This window comes from Haplochromis burtoni, unplaced genomic scaffold (assembly GCF_018398535.1).
Source record: "Haplochromis burtoni strain Fernald_Lab_line unplaced genomic scaffold, NCSU_Asbu1 Contig_18, whole genome shotgun sequence".
NCBI classification, from domain to species: Eukaryota; Metazoa; Chordata; class Actinopteri; order Cichliformes; family Cichlidae; genus Haplochromis; species Haplochromis burtoni.
Window position 1 is genome coordinate 1,774,274 of NW_024582379.1, and position 14,846 is coordinate 1,789,119.

Below are 14,846 nucleotides of genomic sequence, written 5' to 3' on the forward strand. Positions count from 1 at the left end.
CGGAGTCACTTAAAGCACCTTTCTTTCCCATTCTGATGCTTACTTTCAACTATAGTATGTCACCTTGAGCGTGTCTACATCTAAAATATCTAAAACCTGCAGGACAGACCTGGAGTTCCCCAATCCGATCGAATCCATAGACGCGGCATCAATCCGAGCGGAACTTTCTTGGACTAAATGGCTCTCCGTACTGCTGTGATGTCACCACCCTCCAGTATTTATATGGTTTTTTTGGCGGGGTGCGCAAATCTGCTCGGAAGTTCTGTTCATTTTGTAAACACAAGTGACAAAAAAATGGAGCGGTAAGTTAAACTTTGGCCAAGAAAATAAGTGCCAAACAACATTCTGACAAAATATAATGTTTCTGGGCACCTAAGCTAACGAAGTTCAAATCCATTTGCTGTCATTGTTTGCGGACGTTAGCGACCGTTAGTTTAAACGTTGTCGCAGCGGTTAAGTCAACAATGTTCACAACTATAACACTATTTATCGAGTAAAACACGACGTATTCGTGGTATTGGGTTAGGTCTAGTGAACTTCGACTATCTGAAATATTACAGAAGTTACGGCGCTAGTTAGCAAATAATGCTACTTCATTACGTTCCTGAAGTGTATGTCAACCTTAACGGAAAGTTGTCATTCATTTACAAATGTGGCCAACATCCTCTCCTTAATGGGCGGTGTTGTGTACTCGGCGAACAGTTGTGAATCACTGGAGTGTCTTTCATAAAACATGTTCCCATTTTGTGATACTTTCTCCAGTGTAAGGCTGAGTCGAGTCAAAGGTAACAGACCATCGGAGCAGTCGCTGCGAGTGCAAGACAGCAACAGGATGAGCTTGATGTATACGACGCCTCAGAGGTTTGTTTAAAGAAACTTGACCTGTAATAAATTCAGCTCTACAATTACACTACTTAGTTCACTCATCTATTTGATAAACAGCTGATTGTTGTAACCCAATGCTTTTAATAAGGGGTTGTCTCCACAACATTCAATTAACATGGCTTAATTTGGACCACACAGTCTGTTTAGAAATGCGTTGTGACAGACTGGGACTTACTGGTTTGGGTTATATGATATAATATTGATATTGTGATATTGTATACATGGGGTAAAGCAGGGATGGGGAAGTTGTATTTATTAACTCATGAAGAAAGATGGCTCACTAGGTATTAGCAAATTAATTATTCAAGTTTTTGTTTTTTTTCTTTTTTCTCAGTAAACAGCCTTCATTTGGAAAGCTCAACATACCAAAACCGCAGTCTGGGACCTCTGAAAGACGGACCAGTTTCTTTGGTCCGAGGTATATCTGAATTTTCCAAAACTCTGTTACACTGTTGCTACAAAATGACTACTTTTGTAAAATCCTCAGGTGATTGGGCTTAGATATTAGCTTAGATATTAGAAGTTTGAAAATAAAATGAAGATTACAAACGTTCCTAAAATAAGTAAAAAGTGGAATAAGTTAATTAACCCACTCAGGGTAAAATGACTGACGTATCTTAAATTTAAAAAATATATTTATGCTTTTTCATTAAAAAAAACAATTCTCTGCAATGCCTTGATTTAAGTGTGAATATATTGTAACTCCCTTTGTAAATTTAAAAAATAAAACTGCTCTTTGACATTTTAATAGGACTAGTGGAGTCGGCATGCCTCGCAACAGCACCATGTCAGGGTTTGGAGGAACTGAGAAGATAAAAGATGCTCGACCTCTACACGATAAGTCTTATATTCAGCAATGCATCAGGCAGCTGCACGAGGTAAAAACATAAACGGTGTCTGTGTAAAGTGGACTGTGAAATAAGGGACTGCAACATGCACCTTATTTCATTTAGCTGCTTAGCATTTTTACCACACCTCTGATGGATAACTTTACCACACAAGGGGTCTTAAATGATTGCAGAATAAATTTTAGTTTGTATTTTAACAGTGTATTTCTTTCATATGATCTAGTTCTTGACAGAGCAGGGTTACCCGGGCACTTTGTCATCCAAGACCCTCCAGTCTCCATCCACCAAGGAGTTTGTGAAGATGTTTGAATTCATCTACTGCCAGCTAGACCCAACCTTTGAGATGCCAAACTCAAAAGTTGAAGAGGAGGTTCCTGCTCTCTTTAAAACCTTGGGGTAAAATGTGTACTGTTAACAGCTGTTGTTGTTGTTGTTGTTGTTGTTGTTGTTAAACCCCCTCCCCGCACTTAAAAGAAAAAGTTAAAGGATATATTATGAAATATCTTGTCTCATTTTCTGTAGTTTAAGAAACTTTCCTGACTTGCTCTGTTTTGGCATCTTGTTTAAGGTACCCATTCGTTCTCTCCAAGTGTTCCATGTATTCTGTTGGAGCTCCCCATACCTGGCCTCAGGCTCTGGGGGCTCTCATGTGGCTTATTGATAATGTCAAGGTGAGAAATGACATTAAATCTTCAAGTACATTGGATCGTTATCGTTTAAAACAAAGTTCACATGCACTAAATATCAAATGCTCCACAAGAAAATGTGGAAGCTAAAGGTCAGCATGTTTTCTTTATTTTTAATGTGTTTCTGCATCAGATCAAGTGGAGTTTGAGCAAACAGGAGCTGCTGTTCAGTGACTTCAATGAAGGCGAAAATATTGAAGAAGGTTCTGAGTTTAACAAGGTACAGGAACTTTACAGTGTGAAAACTATGAAAAATAAAATAATGTATACTGACAGGTTAAGAAAGTGGTGTAAGCCCACTTTATATAGTTACTGGCACTGTACATTTTGTAGCCAATCATGTGTCGTGTCTGTGTTGTTCAGCAAAGCTAGTGTGATTATTATATTGTAAGTTTGTCTTAATGTTCTTTCTTCATATGTAGCTCTTCCTGGACTACACAGCTGAGACATATTCCAAGTTCATGCAAGGTGATGACACATTTGAGGAAGAAGATGAAGCATTCCTCGTTAAACTGAGTAAGAACAACATCTCTGTGTAAAATTATTCTCCATACAAAAGGAGGGAATTATGTAATTGTCTGTGGTTGTTTTTCTGTCTGTTTTTTAGCAGTCTGGTGCCCACAGTCGTCAAGATATTATTTTTAGATTTTGTAGATACCAATAATAGCTTGAGCTCTTTTATTTGAGTGAAAATTGGATAAAGGTCACACTAAATGATGTGAAAATTGGTAAAAATGTTATATTAACCACTCTTTATGGATCTTCTTTAAACTTCACAACATTATACTTGGCCTTGGGGGACATGAGTACTCAGGTTAGCTAAGCATTTGGCCTTGATTTTCCTGTTAACCCAGGTGGTATTCTTAATTCAGTGACATTTGTCTAGACTGCACCTACAAAAAGGCAAAAACTGTGTCTGATTTAATTTGCCTGTTATCCCCTTTAATGCACTGCACCAAGTGCTGTCTGAAAGGCTTTTAACGAGGATAGTGTTTGCTTGTGTTCACAGAGAAGCTTTACAACGTTGACGAGGCCCTGCTGGTCACGATGGAGGAGAAACACAGAATCCTTACTGATGAAGTTGAAAAACTGGAGAAGGAGAGTCAGACTGTAATAATTTTTCCTTTTTTTCCCAGTATTTTGTCTTTAGGCTGGAATGAATTGTGTACCCAGTTGTGTTGACGTGTTCTGTGTCCTCCTGAGCAGGACCGTCTTATGACGAAGAGGATGGAAAAGATGAAGCTGCAGGCAGATCTCAAGAAACTCCAGAGCTATCGTGCAAGCTTGGACTCTTTTAAAGACAACCTGGAGAAAAAAGACTCAGAACTGAATGTTGAGCTGGAGATTTCTAGTAAATAACACATTTGATCTAACCATGTTAGCAAGCCACATCTTTGGCAAAAAGCACTGGATTCTGTGATTATGCGATTATATCTGGATTAGTCAACTTAACAATGTTTGTCTTTAGAGTTACTTAAATTAAGCAAAGACTGCACAGTATTCAGGTTCAAAGTGGTAGATGGTTATTGAAGGTAAGATAAGAGTGGTGTGGTCAGTGGGAGTTACTGACTCCTGAATATTAAACATATAGTGAACATTTTTTGGGTATTGTTTTTAGTCAGCCACCTGGAAACTCTGAAACATGAGAGGAATGAACTGCAGCACCTCCTGCAAAATCAGAAGTTTACTCCAGCTGATGTTGAGAGGATCAACAGAGAGAAGAGGGAACTTCAGCAGACCATCTCCAGTCTCACCAAGTCTCTGGAGAACGCTGAGCAGCATAAGTGGAATGAAGAGATTGCACTGGCCAAAGTGAAAGAGAAGGTACTATTTACATCTTGTATATGTGCAAAGAGGGGCAGCTGTAGTCCTGTTTGGTTAGCTGGTTTTGAGTAAATGTTTACATTTTAGGAAAATATTATTTAGTGCATCTGTGTCAGTGTTCTACCCATTTTATAGTCTGGGTAGACTGTTGACATCAAACATTCATCATCATTTTAAAAACAGTATCTGTGTTTTTTATTTATTTATTTTTCTTCCTTTTCTTTTCCATCAACACCAATCGTCTGTGTTCCAGGCAGAGTTGAAGCTGGCAGAGTACCACAAGCTGGCACGTAAACTGAAGCTGATACCGATTTCTGCAGAGAACGCCTGTGGTCACGATTTCGAGATCCGGCCTTTTGAATGCGGAGCCGGCAGCATGGTTCAGTGTAAAACACAGATACAGGTGACTCCAGTTAAAATTCTGTTTACGCAGCTTTTTACAAGAGCAAATCTTAAGAAATTCACCAGACACAACTTACTTCCCACTAATTAAATATACTTCCATATTCAGGTTGTAGCTTTACATGATGGTGTTTCTGTGTAATTGTTCTGATCAGATGCAACTAAGAAAGTTGGTTGGAGATGTTGAGGAGGAGAACAGTCGATTAACCAACATGAAACTCAGTTTGGAGGAGTCTTGTGAACAGGTAACAAAAATTTGATAGTGCTGTATCATATCTGTTTCTGGTATTTGTGTAGTAGTCACATATTAACCTGTTTGCACGGCAGCACTTATAATTTGTGTTATTTTTGTCTGTTAGGTAAATTCTATCATCACGGATAAGACCAATGATCTGAAGCAGCTGAGAGAGCAGATCCGCAAGCTAGACGAACGATTGGAGGGAGAAAAGCAGGTATTGTCCCGTATTCTGCAACACGACAGTGAAAGTTTCCACTGAACAAAATTATACCCACGTTAATAAAATATAGCTTTGTAACTCCTAAAGAGCTATCAACGCTTCAAACTAATAAACCCATTCATAGTGGGGAAAAAAGACACTTTCTCCTAGGAGAGGGAGGAAATATTTTTTTCTTCTCCTGGGCAACAACCTAAGAAGAAAATGCACAGTAGTTTTTCATAAACATGTTGCCGTGTTGTATGTTTGTATAGGAGCTGGCCCGAGAAGAACAGGAATGGGCGGCAGAGATGGAGTCTGTGGAAAACCACCGTAAACTTCTCGAGAAGAAAGTTAATTATGGTTATGACGAGTCTGTGCAGCAGCTGAAAGCAGCACAGCAACAGTAAGCAATAACAATATATGTACCATATTTCCATTTCTTCAAGATTCTTCTTGCTATAGAGATTGACAGACCACGTGACTTTCGCGCATTGCTTTGTGGGTACCCGTGGCAACAAAATCAAAACACTGCATCAAGCGCTAGTATTTCCAGCACCGGTAATCATTAATTCTGCGGTTTTAATCCCTACTTGCATTTTATTTGGCCCCAAAACAGTTATCTACAAAACGACAGAGAACACGGCAGGTCAATACAAAGACAGACTTGACGAAAAGGCAAAAAAAAAAGTATGAGGAAAAAAATCAAAGGAGTGAAAGGGTCAGACCCATACAAGCATACAGAGTGGAGTAAGGATGTTAGCGTGCTGCCCAACTTTCATCACGCACATATTTATTATTATATGGTCCTAAGTTTTAGTGCATACACTCACAAAATGTTTACTAACTTCAGACCCCTGCAACAAAACACAAAGCCACAGTAAACAAAGCTACATCAACAATTATGTTACTACAAAACACTTACCTTTGTGGAAATGCTTGGAGCAGACTAACATGTGAGCTGGAGTGTTCTGGGACGTTATATTTGGTCTTTAAATGGCTGCAATCCAGGCCATCCGTCGGCTCTTTGTTACTTCGGAAACGTGGCTATTGTAGTTAATAATACAACACCTTCTTGCCATTTTTTTTTTTTAATTTTTTTTATTTTTTGTGTGTTTCTTTTTATGGCTGTGTGACTGTTTTCATGCCTGCGTGCGCTAGTACCGCTTGCCACTCACTCCCAGAATCCTTTGCTGTTTTACCCCTGAATGACGTCACATTTTCAATCTCTATATATTCAAAATCATCACAAGTAGTCCTGAAAATACAGATTCATCATTTAATGAAACAAAGGTGAACTTTATTGTGAATGATGTGTCTGTTTATTCCAGTTGATGAGATTTAAGACTTGTTTCTGTCACAAGGTACCACCTCGTGCTGCAGGAGACCAATGAAGAGAGGCGAACAGTCGCTAACAACCTGGCGTCTGTTTTTACCACAGCTGCCAACCACTTGTCAATTACAGAGGTAACGTTCCTACAGCTCTCTCTTGTTCTCCACAAGAGAGTGTCTCAGGACATGAGCTTAAATTTACACAAAGCTGTGAGTTTCTGACAGTACAAAACATTCATTTTACATCAAAGTAAAAGGCAAAAGCACTCTGATTTTAGGTTTCCCTGCCGTTCTTCCCCAGAAACATCACAGCTATAGGAGAGATTAGATTATACTTGAAGTGTTTGTGCCTTAAATTTATAACAATGGATAATACTAATACTGAACTTCAATTTGATTTGTACTAAATGCATAACAAAAAAAATGTACAACTACAAAGAATCTGTATAGAATAACTGAACTATCTAAATCTGTGTTTCTGAATTTATATTTTTGTAATACTTTTATATCTTACACGTGAATTATACTTCTGCATCAGATCTACATCATAACTTGCGGCATAACCGGAACCCCATTTTAGTCCTGCTACATAACCTGATGTGCACCTCCTGAAAAATGCAACTACATGTTGGGTCAACGCATACCTCAACCACTGCAATGGTGTGGAAGGTTTAGGTGTGGGTATATAAGTTTCCGGTTACCACGCAAGTTAGGATGTGCATTTCTGGCAGAAGTCTAAAGCTGTAGACCCCAATCACACAATTCTAGAGAGACCAGTCAGTGAACATCTGGCAACATGTGGCTAGAAAGGGAAAATGTGTGTTCCATAGCAGGTTGCCAGTGATTGCTGGAGTTTAATGGCTGTCCCAAGTCCCAGTCACACAAGCCTAGAGATCTGTGTGATCAGTGACCCCCTGGTACCCAGCAGAAAATGCTGACTTGTGTGGAAACACTTACATTATTTGCCAAATTGTAATGAAACTGAAAAGTGCAAACTGGCAATGGTGAATGTAGAAGAAGCTGCACATCGAGAAATGTGTTGCTTTCAGCTGTAATGCACAGCTTTTGCTTTGAAGATTAAATTCTTCATTTTTCAGTTTGCATCACTTTTTTTTTTTTAGGTTTTATTACAGCTTGGAGCATAAATAACAAGTTTTTGTGTATAAATTGGCATCTTCCATGCAAACTACAGGCAGTCACAGCAATCCACTGGGGGGGAAAAAAGCAGGTTTGTAGTGCAGCACCTTCTTTGCAACCAATTTCTGGAAATGGCCACTTGCAGGCATCGTTGAAAACACATTTTTCTATGGCAACGGGGGGGGTTGCCAGGGTTGCCGACCAGTTTCTAGGCCTGTATGGCTGAGGCCTTAATGTGAATCTGTAAAAAAAAAAAAATGCAGCAATATTTATGCTGCATATTACTTTGTACCCTCACCGCTGTCTCCTGTGCTTCCTCTACAACAGAAATGCCTGGAGGATCTGCACAGCAGAGTGCAGCGGATCTGCTCAAAGGCTGTTGAAGAAGACGAGGCTGCCATTCAGAAGCTCCAGGAAACTCTTAAGGACTTCATGTCCAAGGCAAAAAATGTATAAAGGTGGCATGAAGATGGAAAGCAGAGATGATTATAAGTGTTTGGATTTCCTGTTATTTGTATTTTCAGTGTTCAGATCTTAGGACAACAGAGAAATGGAGTTATTCATTTGGACTTGACAAACTTGACAAAGAATATAAAATGGGTTAACACATTTTTACAAATCTGAATGATTAAAAAAGATTCCAAGTTATTGGGGTTTTTTTTTTTGTTTTTGTTTTTGTTTTTTTGTTTTTTTTCAGTAGTTGTCCATGTTTGTGTATTACCATATGTTTGCGTGTTCTGTCTTTCTATATAAATGTTATGTACACAGCTTGATTGAAACCCCTAACTTTTCTTTATTATTGTAGTTTGTTTGTTGAGGGTTTTTTTTTTTTTTTTTTTTTTAAATTGAGTATTTTTAGATAATTATCACAGAACCTACCAAAAGGAGAAAAATGTCTTCCATCTCACTTGTAACACAGCCTGATCAGCATTCCAGACTGATCAGTTGTCTCACTTCATGTGTGACTGCATTGCGTTGTTTCCGGTCTCGCACATTGAGATAATGTCCTGTGTTATGATTGGCTATAATTTATCAAAGACAACCTGCTTGAGTCCCACAACAAAGTTGTAGCTCAAGAGATGTGATGATCTGTGAATGCATCCCTGCTGAAACTACAGAGCAGCAGCTAAAATAACAATTGACATTTTTAAATAGTTGGGATGGGGGGGGGGGTTACATAGATTTGCGATACTGCAAATAAACTTTTAGCTCTTAAGTTATATTTGATATAATAAAAGATGAAAATTGAAAAGAAATGTAGAGCTTGTCCTGTGCTGAATCTGTAATCGACATGTAGAATTTTAGTCCTCATTGCGATCATGTACCTCAGAACTTATGTTGTATTGAAGCCACTAGATGGCAGCACACACCAGCTGCTCAAATGTTTCAAGTTGCTTCTCGCCTGACTGAAAAAGGAGATCACTAAAACAATGATGATTTTATATAATGGTGGAAAAACTGAATTTATTACCTCCATATTCTAGTGCGCTTCAGAAACACTGACAGCAGATTTACTTTTGAGTTCTCTCTGTCTTTGTGTAAAGGCAATTTCTTCAATACAAATCTAAGTAATGTTAAGTCTATCGATTTTTTTTGGTTAATATGGATAAGATAAGGAAATGAGCATGCGTACTCTGTTTATTTGGATGCATTTCTATTTTACAAACCTTTTAAAGCGGTGAATTTCCAGTCAGATATCGGATCAGGAAATAATTAGTTAATGGACAAACATCAGGAATAGTTTCCATTTGTGTCAGACTCATTTATTCTATTTTTTACCGAGCACATTAATGTATTTAGGTTCCACATTATCAGCCAAAGCCAAAGCCAAAACTGACTGGATCATTAGTAAATGAAACGTTTGTTATTGAAGTGAGCATTTTCTGCTCTTCTGGCAGAAGCATTTATTGCAAATGCTGAAGCAAAGTTGGCAGTGAGGACACAAACAGGAAGTGGTACATATCTCTCTTCACTGCTTTCTCCAGAAATGGTCAGCATAGCTTAATGTACCTGTTTCCAATTACATACTTGGCATCCAAATATTACTTTTATTTTTTTTGCATCGATACTTAGTCCAGATATTAAATCCAGATACCCTGTGGCAATCTGCATACTTCAAACTGCAATTCTGGTTTACTTTAGGTTTTGAAAACACATTCTGAGGAGCTTAAAATCTTTTTCTATGGTGTAATATCGCTCGCGATCCAGGATTTGTCAAACTGTCTCAAAGCTTTAGCGTTTACAGACTCAAAGGATCCTTCTAAAATAAAGATGTCTGTTTTTCTGATTCACTCTCCCTTGCTGCACATGTTGGTGTTGATTTATGATTTCACACACGCACATCTTTTTCCAGTTCTCATGTTGTTGTGAAACCGAAGCTGCATGTGTTGTTCCTGGTTTGTGGGTGTCTTAGTGAAAAACTTTAATGGTTCTGTAGCTGCTGAAAAAAGGAGGTGGCATCTGTGTGTGTTACTTTTGGACTTGTTGCTCTAATTCTGAGTGATGGCTAGTTCATTAAACCAGCTGGTTAATTCAATATCATATGTTTGTCAATTCTTTGAGGTTTTTTTTTTTTTTTAAAACAAACCAACAACGGCTTAGCCTTTAAGATATAATGGTTTCCTGCTTTGCTTTTACATCTAGGTTTTGCACATCCTTGCAGTATAGTTATTATAGCTTAACCAATTTATCAAATATCTGCAAAAAAATCAGAAATTAAAACAATGGTTTGTTGCAATCGCCCAAAAAATTCGCCACCCTTTAACAGCACAGATGTCTGAAGTATCATCCACGGAATTTGGGGTGACGCCGAACCCTGAAACTCCACATCGTGTCAATACAGTAAAGTCAGAGGTGGGGTTTTTGTAGAAGGGAACGTTTGAAAACCTTCAGCACAGCAAGCGTGAGAGAAATGTTTTGGCAGATGTGATAAGAAGAGATGAGGTGATTGTGAGGGGCTCCATGGAGAGAGGGAATGAAAAATGTGATGGATAACTTCCACTGCTTGCAGAAACAATCCCAAACTGAGCGTGTGTGTGTGTGTTGGGTGGGGCGAGGTAGCGGAGAGAAAGTCACAGAGGCTTAATTCAACTAAACATGAAAGGCCTCGGTGTGTTTATCTGATCCCATACGGACAGGTGGCATCCATAAAAGCCATTTTACAGGACTCGTCTTAGCATGTGTGAGAGAATGAATGTCATGACTTGTGTATCTTTCTACCCCTGGAGGGATGTACGCGGTGGCCCAAATGTGTGTGCGTATGACTCGGCGCGTGGGAATTTGCGTGCTTCTCTCTCTGCAAAAACCTGTGCTCTGTGTTTGTTTTCATGCTTCTTTATGCGTTGTGTGGCGCTTTCGTGAGTATGCGTGTGCATCCATGTTTACTCCTTTACTGGCTGTGGCTCTCAGCCTGTGTCGACCTATTTTCTATCGTGGATTGTTGCAGTCAAAGATGCAAATCCCCCATGAATTCTTAATACACTGTATGCCCTGGCTCTCACACAGGGGAAGTCAATGTAACCTGGGTTGAGTGCTAAAGCTCAACACTGTCTGTCTCAGTGAGAGTGTGTTTGTGTCTAGCTCACAGGGCCTGTGATTTTGGGAGACATGTTAGAAGGATTGCATACGATGGTGTGGAAATACAAAGGTTATCCTGGTGTTTCCTATAGAAGGTGTGTGTTGTTACTTCGCAAGTCGTACAAGACTTCCAGCAGGTAATTCATCATACCAGAGACTTGGAGATGGAGCAGAGCACTGAGGTGTTAATGTGGAGTGTTATTAGGGGTTACTCTCATCCATCTGCCACTAGTATGATCTGTTCTACAGATGTGGGGAAATGGGTGCTGAGAAAAGGGGAAAAGAAAGAAAGAAGCATGCTCTGCCTTAAAACGCAGGCACACTCGCCCTTCTTTTCTTTCTCCCTGCTCCCTGTCAAAACACCATTGTTGTAGCTGAAATCTGTCTTCCTTAGACCTATATTATGACTAGCTCTGGCATTTTGATTTCTGTTCCAGCGGCTAATTGTCTCCAGATTTAGTAGACAAATCAACTTCTGCTATATATGTGTGGCAGACGCATGCAGTAGTGATGCAGAGGGGGAAGACAAACTTTACCTTCTATCTTCAGTTTCTAATAACAATAACACAACCAGTTTCAGAAATAATTACATGAGCTTTTGTTGGTGTGAAGTGTAGTGCGTGAGATAATTTCCTTTTACAAACTGCTTCTTTGAGCAGTTTTGTAATGTGCTTGAAATGCTGAAGGATATAAAGCAGGAGGGCCGTGGTTAAGGTTAGTTTATTCTTAGCATCCTGGAGAATGAGTAATGTCTTGTCTATGTGAATTTGAAATTAATTATAGACGGGAACTTACTGGCAGACACAGAAGTAATGTAGATTATGCTGCTTTGCGTACAAAATGTTTTTGGGCGGACAGGTGTGCTGCATTTTCATCTGGAGTGTAGTTTTCCAACTCTGGAAAACCTCTGGCCAATTTTTATTTGAAGTATTTCACTGTGCTGCTCCTAATTTGTCTGTGGTTTTTAACAAGATTTTTTTCATATTGTAGTTTCTATTGACTTGTATCCTTATTGCAAGTAATCACAGGGATGAAAATTATTTTCATCAAAGCACAGACACACACGCACACATACACGCGCTGTCATGTTTTCATATCTTAGTGGGGACATGTAATTGTCTAATTGACGTAATGCTTTCCCTATCTGCTTACCCTAACCCTAAAAATCAAAAATGAATGCCTAACCCTGACCCTTAGTCTAAACCTAACCATAACCTAATTGTAACCCTGACACTAAAACCACATTTTGAGTCTCAAAAATGTTTTCAAACTCGTGGCGGCAGGCATTTTGTCCCCATAAGGGTATCGCAAGTATACAAAGTATCGACCAGAATAGTCTAAAGCAGGGATGTCAAACAGAAGGTCCAGGGGCCAGAATTGGCCCAACAAACACTCCAATCTGGTCCAGTGGACGGCTCTAGAAAATGTGCGTACAACTTTTCCTACGCCCTTTCTGGGATAGTGTACCAGTTAAACACATCACAAACCTCAAATCTTGAGCATGACAGTGAGAGAATGGCAATGGGATCCATCATATCAGTCCAAAAGATTCATTTTGGGATGCGGTGGAGTGGGAGATTAACATCACGGATGTGTGATGCGTGATGCCATCATATTAATATCTCTGAGGAATGTTTCATACTTGTTGAGTTTAGCTCTGCTTCTCAAACAGTGAAAACTGTTACATAATTGCTCTCTGCTGTTGTGCTGGAGGACTTTGGCAAGTCAGAGAAAATGACCCTGGTGATATCATGTATTACACAGTAAAGCGTTGAGTTTGGAAGATGTGGGAATTTACCAGTCAGGGTGGATCTATTAAAAAGATGATGGGAACCGTAGATCCAGTGTTTTTGTAGGATGAGTCGTTGTATGGATTAAAACAGTTTTGTGATTCAACTACATTTATGGAAATGCGACGCAATCTTGCTGCTGTACCTGATTAACAAAACCTTTAACTAAGCTTGCTCTTCAACAGTGACGAAGTCTTTTATAGTTGGGTGAATGGTGGGTGGTGGGAGAGCTGTGTAGAGCAGCAGGGCTTCACTCAGCCTGTCATGATAGGAGGAGACGGCTCCATGTGCACGTGTGAGGGCGCTTCCTTCTTGTTACGGTTCTCTTGACGACAGCGTGGCGACAATACGGGAGCTTCCTGTGTGACTTGACTGTGTGACGACAGATCCCCGTGTGTTCAGCCTCAGTGTGAAGTGCTACAACCAGGATATCTTTCGTTGTATAATAGATTCAGTGAGTGACCAGCTTAGACGCAGCAGGTTTTTCCATTTAAGCTCGCTCATTATTCGACGTAGCCGGTCCTCAAATGTTTTCCTTTCGTGTCACAGCCATTTATCTACAGTGTCCACAGTATGGAAGCTCCACCGCAGATTTATCTACAAAAATAAGACAGAAAATGTTTCCCACAGTGATGCCAGAGTCATGCAGAGGAAAGAGAAGAACAGCTGCAAACCTTCGTGAACTTCACACCAAGTGCTGTTCTGCGTATCAGGATGTTAGGTCGTGTACTAAACATGATAGGATACAACATCATGTGTGTGTTTTCAACTTTTTCTGACTGTAGGTCTGGATGTTTTTAGTCAAAGCAAAAGCATAAGGCATACATAAAGCTTCTGGTGATTAAACAAAAAAATCAAAGAAGAGCAGGTGACACTTAGATATTCTGACTCTGGTGGTCAATGATATTCTGTGATTTCTGTGGGTCTACTGGGTCTGCTTTGGTCTGAGTGACACAAATGTCATCTTAAGTGAGGCTATATCCTTCTTAATTTGCATTTTTTATAGAAAACTACAACAGGAATAACTAGTTGGTTATGTGATATTGGTCATTTTCAACAAAGTGAATACTTCTCGCTCAGAAGCATGAATGCAAAAACTCAAAAAAGCCTTCCATAAAATCAGAATTTGGACAGTCTCTTCTCAACTACGATAAAAAACAGGAATTAAAATTATTTTTTGGCTTTACTTGAAGAAGCCAGTGGTTTTTTCCTGTCAGTGTGTGATGGAGTTGTTTTTTAGACCCTCGCTGCTGTTCTGTATGCCAGAATCAATGTTTTGTTTTCTCTTCTTGTACTATCATCTGAATATTTGCCTGCTTCGTAGTGACGTAAACCACTTTACTTCAAGGTACAGGGATAAAAAAGGGCTTTTACTGCATCTTTTCATCCACTATTTACACACTATGTGTGTGTATATGTATATATATCTGTAAATATATCTCTTGGTGTGTTACTGGGATTATACAACCAAGTACAACAAATTGTAAGGAAGGATTTGTGAGGATTTAGGAAGTTGTTGTTGAATTGGCATTCTCAAAATAAAGCCATTTTACCTTTGGCATTACTGTATCATGCAACCAAAGCAAATCAAAGCATGAATAATCATGTCATGTGATTATCTGTTATATTCATGTAGAGAAATGTATCGCTCATACAGACAGTTAGTCATCAGTCAGCGTGTGTCTCCGTTTGTGCGCGTGCCCATGATGAATGTCTGAGCGCTTGCATGTAGATTTTCATGTCAGAAGTTGACAGTGTGAGTGAATTACAGAGCGAGGGGGGCATGACAGATCAAATTTCCATCAGTTTTGTCTGACTCACTCAGGCCTGAATGGGGGTTATTAAGGCATTGTGAGGGGTCACAAGAAGGTCATTTGAGGCTATGAAAGGTTGTAAAGGGGCTGTGAGTCAGAGGTTTGAACTGCTGGCTCT

General features: G+C 39.4%; 1 protein-coding gene across 1 annotated transcript; it reads left to right on the forward strand.

The window, feature by feature from the left end:
- The first annotated feature begins 57 nt into the window (after nucleotides 1-57).
- Nucleotides 58-8,804, forward strand: ndc80 (NDC80 kinetochore complex component). Its single transcript, XM_005916199.2, has 17 exons — nucleotides 58-302; nucleotides 763-861; nucleotides 1,220-1,303; nucleotides 1,637-1,763; nucleotides 1,957-2,129; nucleotides 2,302-2,404; nucleotides 2,553-2,639; nucleotides 2,842-2,935; nucleotides 3,429-3,529; nucleotides 3,626-3,770; nucleotides 4,038-4,243; nucleotides 4,497-4,646; nucleotides 4,801-4,890; nucleotides 5,005-5,097; nucleotides 5,355-5,485; nucleotides 6,444-6,546; nucleotides 7,876-8,804. Exons 1-17 carry the CDS (start codon nucleotides 178-180, stop codon nucleotides 8,002-8,004), a joined length of 2,040 nt encoding a protein of 679 aa, XP_005916261.1. The 5' UTR covers nucleotides 58-177; the 3' UTR covers nucleotides 8,005-8,804.
- Nucleotides 8,805-14,846: the final 6,042 nt, after the last annotated feature.

Coding starts and splice junctions, on each gene's coding strand:
- ndc80 (XM_005916199.2), top strand. CDS start 178: ATGGCTCTCCGTACTGCTGTGATGTCACCACCCTCCAGTATTTATATG. Junction 2,936..3,428: donor AGCATTCCTCGTTAAACTGA/GTAAGAACAACA, acceptor TTGTGTTCACAG/AGAAGCTTTACAACGTTGAC. Junction 4,891..5,004: donor TGGAGGAGTCTTGTGAACAG/GTAACAAAAATT, acceptor TTTGTCTGTTAG/GTAAATTCTATCATCACGGA.